The 10,181-nt window shown below is 47.5% G+C and overlaps 1 protein-coding gene across 1 annotated transcript; it reads right to left on the bottom strand.

Annotated features, from left to right (window-relative positions):
• Positions 1 to 687: 687 nt before the first annotated feature.
• On the bottom strand, positions 688 to 6,533 carry meox1 (mesenchyme homeobox 1). Its single transcript, XM_086138810.1, has 3 exons — positions 5,581 to 6,533; positions 3,420 to 3,592; positions 688 to 1,098 (listed from the first exon to the last, which is right to left on the bottom strand). The coding sequence occupies exons 1-3, from the start codon at positions 6,422 to 6,424 to the stop codon at positions 976 to 978; spliced, it is 1,140 nt and encodes a 379-aa protein (XP_085994936.1). The 5' UTR covers positions 6,425 to 6,533; the 3' UTR covers positions 688 to 975.
• Positions 6,534 to 10,181: the final 3,648 nt, after the last annotated feature.

Genomic DNA, 10,181 nt, shown 5'->3' with positions numbered 1-10,181 from the left:
CACACACACACATTTCTCACTATAGGGTGCAGTGTCAGGTGTGAGTAATGCACGTTGCAGCGCGAAAACATTCGCCGGGATTAGGACACATTACGGTCAGGGTGCGAGCGGCTTGATGAGGAGTCATTCTGAGAGGATTGCGTGACATCACTAATGCTAATGACACCATCACGAGAAGGGATTTACTCGGCGTTACGTGTTGGATGGGCGGCCGAGGTCCCTATTAGGTGGGATAAGATCCCGTGACCCCCACCCAGGAAGACGTCGCTGTTGCTCCCCACCTGGGATAACACGACCACAGCATGTCCATAAGGTACAGATCGACTATTTAACCTGGACAAACAATGTTCGGCAAGCTTTTTATGGGCGATTTAAAAAAAAAATGTATAACTGATAACTAATGGAGTTTGCATTGAAAAGCATTATTATTATTCAGTATGTGTACACTTGTAACATTTTTAAATGTAAAATCAGGCTTGGGCTTTGGCTTCAATAAATTGGGAAACTAATATAGTCCATTTCGGTTTGCTTGCGCGGTTTTGCCAGTTTTATATTGGAGGATTTATTCCAGTTACAAAAAAAAGGGGGGGGGCAACATCTGTTTTTATACTGTATATAAAAAAAAAAGGAAAATATATGCGCAAAAAAATATTTGTTTTATTATTTTTATTAAAGAAAAGTGAGTCTCTGCAGCTGGTTGCAGTCACGTGACAAAAATGGTGATGACATCCACTCTTTACACATCCAGGAGGCCTCTCACAATATTTAAGATGGATGGATCACAAACAAAACAGAGATCAGGGTGGACATCAATCAACTATGTACATTGGAAAAGCACACCACACTGCTGTCTTCTTTTCCTGGGAATGTGAAAAAAAAAAATGAAAAAAAATTGTCTTTGGAATTGTTGGATTTCCTCGCAGAGGGGCCGGACTGAAGCAGCGTTCCGTCTTGGCGCTCTGGCTCTGTCGCTTCTCAGTCGGAGCTGGGCGAGGCGGCCGAGTCCATGTCGTCGTTCTCCAGGTCGTTGGGCGATGACGACTGTCCGCCTTTCACCCGCTTCCACTTCATCCGTCGGTTTTGGAACCAAACTTTCACCTGGAGGAAAGACACAAATTATGTAGTGTACCAACTTTGGAGGGGGGGGGGGGGGGGGGGGTTCCAAAAAAAAAAAATGGAGTATGTTGTGTGATGCCCCGGCACGTGGGTAAGGAGAGCCACACTCGCAGGAAAATACAAAAGATCTCCCGCAAGGTGCCTACGCGCTCACAACGAACAAACTAGCTAACCTGACTTTAGCGGCTGATGTCACTGACTAGGCCACACCCCTTAAAGGCACACAATGCCACAGTACACTTAATAAAACTAATTTAAAGCATCCTATTGTCGTTTTCATAAAATACAGGGCTCGTTTTCTTTTTAATGTTATGATTGCAGTCTTTCCCTATTTTTTTTTCCCTGACTGCCGCGACACAAAAAAAAAAAAATAATAATAATAATAATTAAAAAATGTGTAATTGTGTTAATTGTCAGCAGAGTCAATAGAGAATACGAAAGCAACTCTTTTGTCGATTATTTTGGATCACCGTATGATGGAATCAGCTCAACTTTTTGCTCAGTTTTGCCTTTTTTTTTTTGTCTCTCCAAATGTACAAGAAAGGAAAAAGCCTAAAAGCCCCTTCGCTCCGTCATCATTCAGGCTGTATTTCCGCAGATCCATATCATCTCGTCAACTGACACAGGAGAGCAGTTCTCTCCTCTTCCTGACTTGTCGACAGGAAATACTTGGACACCGAGAAGATCAGCGAACAGCAGGAAGTTCGGCACAACGGACCTCAACAAATATGCAGTGAGCGGATGATGACACTCAAGCGCTTGTTGCTTCCCCTCAGGCGGGACTTATTTTTGTTAGTTTTTTTATAAGACAAAATAGCATCTGGAAAACGTAAAGATACCGCAATCAATAACTTTGGCCTGAGCGCAGAAAACAGCGAGAAGGTGAGTATCTATCAATAAAATGTGCGCAAATAAGCAAATCTGCAAATCTTGGGGAGAGAGGTTGGGGGGTGGGGGAGCATTTTAAGTGTAATACAAATGTCATCATTTTTGGGGGGGAAACTAGAATCCGATCACCCTTTTTAGGTTGTTTTTTTTTCGTTCCCCATTTTGGTTCAAGTTTGTAGAAGTTGGACATGGACGCTTCCTCATCCGACGCGTTCCAACATCCTGATCCCCCTTCTTCTGTCCTCCATGACGACTGATGGAAAGGACATCACAACAGCAACGAGGACGGAACGCGGCCGCCGTCGCGTTCCAGCAGTCTGGGAATTCCATTTGGAGAAGCAGACGGCCGCTCCGTGCGGTCACCGTGGCACCGCCGCCTCATTAGCCAGGACACCGGACTTTTTAATATAGGGGGCCGCATGCGCACGTGCTGGCCCGGTTTGATGGCGCCCCCATGCCCACCTCCCCCTCACTAAAAGCTCACGTCATGCGGGGAGAAGAACCGCAAGAGTCCGTGCACAGGAAAACATCTGCTCATTGTCATTTGGACGGCCGGGCGACGCCAACGGCTTCGCATGACGGAAGGAGCGGGGGGGGGGGGGATGAGGTTTTATTGTCCGCATTCGAGAAAGTCACACATAGTCAGATTACTTTGGGGAGAGTTGGTCAAACTTCATTTTGGCTTGTGCTGTTAGCAGCGATTACATCAATTAGCACAGATACAATTTGTCATTTTATTTATTTATGTATTCTAAGAATGAGGAAAACCGAGTCACTAAAACAAAAAGAATAAACTCTTTATGCCTTTAAAAAAAACGGTTCAGGATGACAGTTTTCCAAAACGTTTTTGGTAATTTTCCTTCCTTTGCATGTTCTATTTTATCTTGTAGAAATCATTTTGTTGACCCTTGCGGGCGACCCGGTGGGCAAGTGTTTAGCGCGTCGACCTCACAGTGCAGAGGTACCGGGTTCATTCCAGCGTCGGCCTCCCTGTGTGGAGTTTGCATGTTCTGCATGGGTTTTTTCCGGGTACTCCGGGTTCCTCCCACATTCCCAAAACGTGCACGGCAGGCTGATTGAACACTCTAAATTGTCCCTCAACGTGAGCGCGGATGTTTGTTCGTCTTGTGTGCCGTGCGATTGGCTGGCAACAAGTTCAGGGTGTCTCCCTCCTAATGCAAGAAGATGGCTGGGATAGGCTCCATCCTTCGTTGCATATGTGCCGATAAGAGGCGGAGCTTGACGGGGTGGCATTTGGCGACAAGTCTGCATGCGAGCGTGTGGCGCGAGCTGTGGCCCGCAGCAGCTTCTTGACTGCGCTCATTTGGGTTTTACCGTTCTTCAACTGTGGCTCTCCTTTCCCCACATGTGAGGGGCATACAGTTCTTGCCAACACATCGTTTACGGTCTCCTACCTGTCTCTCCGTGAGGTCCAGGTTGACGGCGATCTCGTAGCGGCGCAGCCTGGTCAGGTAGTTGTGGTGGGTGAACTCAGCTTCCAGTTCCCTTAGCTGCTCCTTGGTGAAGGCTGTGCGCTCCTTCCGGGCTTTGCAGTTGGCGTCCGCCTTGCACACCGACTCTGGGGTGTCTGGGCGAGGATCGCAGGAGAAACGCATTTGGCGGGGGTGTTTTGCACAAGAAAATACCTCCGGTGAAGGGTTGAAAAAAAATTTTTTTTTTGATGATGCCCACAAACTTTAAGGGTCAGGCCGCGGTACTTTTAAGACCACCGTGAATCACACACAGCGGGTGGGCATTTGGCTAATTTGTCCATTTGGCCGTGCAGCCACACAGGGACCGACTTAGTGGAGGAATGCGGCGGAACATCGTTAAAGCCGCCCACTAAAGAACAAAGATGAGGATGTGTCCTGATCGGAGCGGTTCTTGCACGCGTGTGTGCGAGTACTCCGGGTCAGGAGACCTCCGCATTAACTTATCTCTACCTGACAACACATCCATCAGGAAATTTCCACAGGGGGTTGGCATTTTTCAACAATGTCGAAAAAAAAGAGAGCAGACCTCCTCCAAGGCCAAACGATCTTAATTCTGGTGCCGTGGTCTATTTTGGTGGAGCTTTCAAACAAATAACGTAATACTGTAGTCATTCTTTGCAATTTGAAGCTGATCGTGTCATGGGCCAGACGTGCTGAAAATTGAAGTACGTTCTTGTAATAGTGACGAACTATCCATCCATCCATTTTCCGAACCGCTTGATCCTCACTAGGGTCGCGGGGGGTGCTGGAGCCTATGTGACGAACTATTCTCCTGAAATTCAACACGCTTTCCTTTGTAAACAATTTGACTTTTGCCTCGTATCATAAGATTTTGCACGAGTTTCCTCCGGAAAGATGCGACAATGTTCTCAGGAGATACTCAAAAACACAACTTTGTTGCTAAAAAATATATAATATAATGTTTTTTTTCTTGGACAAGATGTTTTTTTAATGTATTTTCAAGGAAAAAAAAGATTTTCATTTGTAGAATTTTGATTTGCTTTTTTTCTTTACAATTAAAAAAAAAATATATATATATATATATATATATAAATAAATGTTGATTTTATTTCTTTACAAAATATTCTGCAATGGACTCTTTCTGTGGGTCTCCCCCCAAAACCCCCAAAAGAAACTATTTTGTCTTTTTTTTTTTTTTCCAGAAGACTGCATTTTAAACTGTTAACCAGAAGCGCTTCGGTAAAGATCAGCAAAGTCAAAACAAATGACTGGCGGCGGAATATTACGAACGACAACAAAGGCTGATGTCATCGTATTTGACTTTCCGACTGCTCTAATTCGACAATGTTTAGCTTTGCCAGAACGTGAACTTCTGCAAATCCAGATGTGCATAAATACACGTGTGGATGCAGATGGTGCACTTAAAAAAAAAAAAAAAAAAAAGAAAAGAAAAAAAAGTCACACTTAAGTTCAGGTGTCAGTGCTAATCGCGTTCAGGTCGGCTGGCAGCGTCCTTGCGGGAATGCGCGCATGAACACCTGGCGGGACTTTGTGACACCCCCACCCCCAATAAATATCCCGCACAGCCAGATGCCGTAAAAAGCAAGCGGGCAGCGGAGGCGGGGGGCAAAGTGCTTGTGCGGAGGCCACAAATCGTCTTTGGACAAAATGACAGGAGTCCAATTAACATCAGGTGGCAGCCATGGGCATGCATATAATCAACGTCACCTATTAGGTCTGCAGGCGTAATTGAACAAAACTTGGTACACTAATAATTTGGGGGGGGAAAACCCCCAACAAGCTGTCATTATTGTGACACTGTGGAAAATGGTGCTTTTTTTATATACTATTCAAGGTCAGTTTGAACACAGTCCTGAGAGAGAAATGGCACTTCTCATTCACCTCCGCATTTGAACCAGAACGCCGATATGAACTAATGAGAAAATAATATGAACGTTGAATGCGATGAAAATTCAATTCGCCACAAGATATTGCAAGAAAGTTGAATGAAGAACTTATTTGGATGCTTCCTCCACATGGACGTCACAATATGAAGACTAAAATATGTCTATTATTTGGGTTGAATGCGCCGGGGGGGAGTTCCAGGAGCACGTCTTCTCACCTGTGCCATCTCTCTTCCTCTTGCCGCCGCTCTTCTTGTCGGAGTCGCCCGACGCCACGCTCTGGGGCGAATATTCCCCCTCGGGGCACCCGGGTAAGGCGCCCGGCAGCCGCTCGGCCCCCACACTGTCCAGCTCGGGCCCCGCGCCGACGCCCTCCCCCACGGCGGCGGAGGCGACCGCGGGCGGGCAGGCCTCGGGGGCCCGACCCCGCGCCTCGCAAGGGTTGAAGTGCCAGTCGGGCCTCTGATAGGCGCCCTGGCTGTCCGGGTAGAGTCTGTCGTCGCGGGGGTAGGCGGCGGCGTGCGGCAGCAGGCAGGAACCCGAGAAATCCGCGTAGGCTAGAAACTCGGGCTTCTGGTGCAGGGAGAAAGGGGCCTGCTGGTAGGGCGATTGCAGGTTGGCGCCCGGGACGCCCGAGTGCGGGTTCCGCATGCACCCCCAGATGGGGCTGCTGGGGTGGGCGCTCCTCATGCAGCTGCTCGCCGGCTGGTCCATGGTGGCGCTTGGAAACCAATAATCGATGAAGATCCTCTTGACGGCGTGAGGACGCGACGCCGCGGTGACCCCCGTCGTCGCTCGCGCTCCTGCGGGGTCCTGGCGCGCTCGCCGGGACTGTGGATGCTGGCTGGCCCGATGGAGAGCTGGATGCTTCGACTGCTGAGCTGAGGCGCTGCGGCCGCCTCTTTTCACAAGTCTGGTGAGGCCTCCTTGATGGTGAGCCCTCCTCCTCGAGGTAGGAAAGCACAGCGGGTTTATGGTAGGAGGGGGGGGGGGGCGAACGCGACACCCCGGAGGCGGAGTCTGTAGGCCCCACCACATGTTGGAGTAGCTGGCCTGCCGCATCCACTATTAATCACAGGGGAAATTTTATATGCACATCTAATAGCCTTTCCAGACGCGGCCATTTTAAAAGGGACATTGTCTGCCGGCGAGAACGCAGCCACCCACATGGGAGCAGCGCGGCCGACTCCTTTCCAGCTCCTTCGTGCTTGGCAACACCCCACTGAAGTTGCTTTTCGACACCCAGATGCTGCACTGGGTGTTTTGATCACGCCCAAATCCACCTGGCGGCATTCCCTTTTCCTTTTCCCACATTGTTGACATGCGCAATTTGGAATTTCAGGGCTGCGATTCAACAATACAAGTGGGATGTCGGCGTCGGCTCGGGGGGGGGGGGGTCTTCTGATGGATGCTTCCTGTCTTTTTTTTTTCTTCAACACAGGTCGTGGCTTTTTGAGATTATTCTGTTCATCTACCCGCAATCGAATTTGACGACAGGATACAATTTTATCAGCAGCAAGTTGATTTATATGCACGAGGGTCAATCGCCTGGTATGCGCCAATAAAAGGCCGACTGGAGTTCTCGCACGGCCGTCCGGTTTAGTCACTTTGGTCCTTTCCGCACCGCGTGGTCTTGTAAAAAGCCAACTCGGGAGACGTTGTGAACTCCGACCTCGCCGCATTCCCGCAAAAAGTGCAAAGCGATCCAAACTCGGAGGCAAATGGGAGGGCGCCCTTTTGCGTTCACCTGGTGAATTGATGGGCCGTGAAGCATCGCCGCTTTTTTACGGGCCTGCACGGCAGGGGAGCCGGCCTGCACCGCTCTTGTGGTCACGAGGGCCGCCGGCCATCTGTGCGTCGCCATCAATTAGAGCGCCTCCCTCCGTGTGTGCCGAGTAAATACACACCGGCCGCAGTGCGTGCGTCTGTGTGCCGGCGTGTGATGAGAGCCTGGGTCTATTTGTGCTGATCGGTTCTACACCACTCCTGTCATTACCGGTCGTCAACAAATGCCAATTAGAGGCGATGAAAATAAACCGTATGAACGTACGCAAATCACACAAGGATGAGCTGGAAACCAGCGAAACAAAAGCTGTGATGTCGTCAGGTAAATGCGAAACCATTCGTTCCATTATACACGATGCTATGTTTAAAATCCAAAATTTGGTCAAACATTTTTAATATGATTAACATTCACGAAAACATTTTGTTTATTGTCCGTATGCGTACATGTGTGTGCGTGCACGTGTTTGTCTTCAGAGAAACCCACCATCAGTCATACGTGTGACGCATTGCAAATAAATGAAGCGGACGCGAGACGCATCTCCAATCCCCTGCCAGGCCCAAAACCTGTTCCTGTCACTCTCGGCTAGCTTGCGTGCGTGTGTACATTTTTCGTCACAGCGTGGGGATTAAGAACCTCCATCCGTCTCCAACGTCTGACAGTTGGAACCCCCTGGCGACCCCGTGTTCACCTGGGAACTGACTCATCTGACTCTTGCTACTGTGCTGGAGTTTGAAAAAGGAAGGGGGGGGGGGTTGTGAAGTAAACTGACTCATTAATATGAATCATATTAATTAAAAACCTCTGCAAGTTAGCATTGCATGATAGTCATGTCCACGTAATTTCACATTGATCAGTGAAAGTGGGCTCGTGTTTTTTTCCCCGAACTTTCCAGTGGGACACGTGTGCTTTGGGGATTTTGTCCTTCAAAACCAACGAGAACAAAGCGGTATAGGCCATGTGTTTGTCATTGGGAACTTATTATTGTGCGTTTGGATAGCACGTTCCGATCGCGCGCTAGTCCGCGCGCTAGCCATAAAAAGCTTTTTTTTTTTTTTTTGCAATTAAAACTTGATCTTTAAGCGTAATTGAGAAAGCGGTTTTCTCATGCGGGCCAAAAACATGAATGAACTACACAAACGGCATCAATCGTTCAATGGATGATATGGTGTTTGTTAGCTAGCAGCATGGTTAGCATTGCAGCGGGGTTTTTTTTTTCTTTGCTCTGCTGAGAAATGGGCTGAATTTGCCGTTTGTCTGGCCAAGACGCACTTCCCACTGCTGCCAATTTCCTCGACATACAACCAGAGTAGAGCCCCCAATTACTGTAGGAAGAAGCTTTTCTCTTGAACTCCGCTTAACCACGACAATAAACTATAACGCGGCAGCGCGCTCGGATAAAAGCCCCAAGTCGGGCTCCAGTACGGCACGAAGCAGACTCAATGTTGAGAAGCAGTTGCGCAATTAGCATGTTAGCATTAGCATCCAAATTGGTCTCTCTCGAATGAGCTTGTATTAGCTAAAAGTAGCGTACAAGCGAAATATAGTTTATGGATGGTACGATGGTTATTCTGAAAATAAAACAAAAAAATGGGAGCGGGCCTGACATGGTGTGGCAAGAAATACGCTGTAAAATACGTCTAATGCTTGATATCTTTGAATATTTTGATGAGCGGCACACCGCAAGCATGTTATTAGGACACCTGTTTCATATTGTGAAAAAAAAAATACATAGCTCTCTTTTACCAAATGCTCGGAAAAAGTTGGGAGTCTTTTTAAGAGACGGGAAATCGAGCTTTGGTCAGCCTCCATCTGCTTGACACATCCGCGTGCGGTCAGAACATCACCGACGGGAGAAGAGGACGCTGAGATGAGGTCACGGTGTTCACGTGATCAAATACCGCAACCATGACGAGCGCCGACATTTCACTTTCTGTGATAGCACAACCCCCCCGCCCCGAAAAAAAGTCTCAAGCAAAAATTATGCAAGCACGGCATCGCGAAACAACGACGTTTAGCCAAAACAGAGACAACATAATTACGATAATGGTTCAAGAGTTGGCTACCGAGACTACTGTAGCTTCACACAATGTGAAAACACGACTACTCGCTGTACTTTATTAGCCCCAAGGCACTGTGTGGGATTTAATTATACTTATGCATATTCACTCCAAACTCTGCTGACATTATCTCGCATTAAACGCTCTGAGTGTGTGTGCGTGTGTGGCGGGGGGAGACAAAGCACTCACACGTGCAAACGATCATGCCTGATTGCAATCACGTGCAGGCAAAGGTTGCTTCGGAGTGCACGGGGCGAAGGTACATTAGCAGCGCGTCACACATCCAGGGCTAAGCGACGTTAGCGAGAGTTAGCGCGTAACTTCTGGCGTGATAAAAATTACCATGCCAACTTTTTTGAATTTTTTTAACTTAAAAGTTGTGACGATTTTTCGTTACTTTGCATATTTAAAAAAGATTCCAACTCACGTGGATTTGGATAGGCAAAGTAAAAAATAATGAAAATAAATAGCTATTCTTTTGATAAAAATGTGCTGACATGACCATTGACCTTGCCGGAATGCTAAAATGACCTATAACTGACCAAATACATGGATGAGAAAATGCTAACATCACCTTAAAGTGCTTCATGGGTTCGGTGAATATTTTTTTTTATTTTAGTTGGCTAGCATGACCTACAATGACCTTGTACATTGGTGAAAAAGTGCGAACATGACCTTTTATACTGCCGACGATGGGCGAACTTGCTCTCAAAGTGCTACCATGACTTTCTATGTCTGTTCATTTGACAACTACTGACGCTGCACGAGTGCCTCAAAGTGCTCACATGATTCAATGTACAAAGTCAAACTTGCGTTAGTCGTATAGAGAAGAAATAGTTGTTTAAAAAAAGTAGACTACATCATCCTTCAGCAGACTGACCACAATCGTGTATGTGAATGCAGCCCATGTTTTGAGTTACAACAATGAAAACATTTCATTGACACCACGCTATGAGGTCTCTCCCCCCCCCCCCCC

This window comes from Hippocampus guttulatus, chromosome 19, assembly GCF_054856545.1.
Source record: "Hippocampus guttulatus isolate MCC_2025c chromosome 19, RoL_Hgut_1.0, whole genome shotgun sequence".
In the NCBI taxonomy this organism is placed as follows: Eukaryota; Metazoa; Chordata; class Actinopteri; order Syngnathiformes; family Syngnathidae; genus Hippocampus; species Hippocampus guttulatus.
Note: the sequence above shows the minus strand (reverse complement) of the source record. Positions and strands in the feature narration are given on the sequence as shown.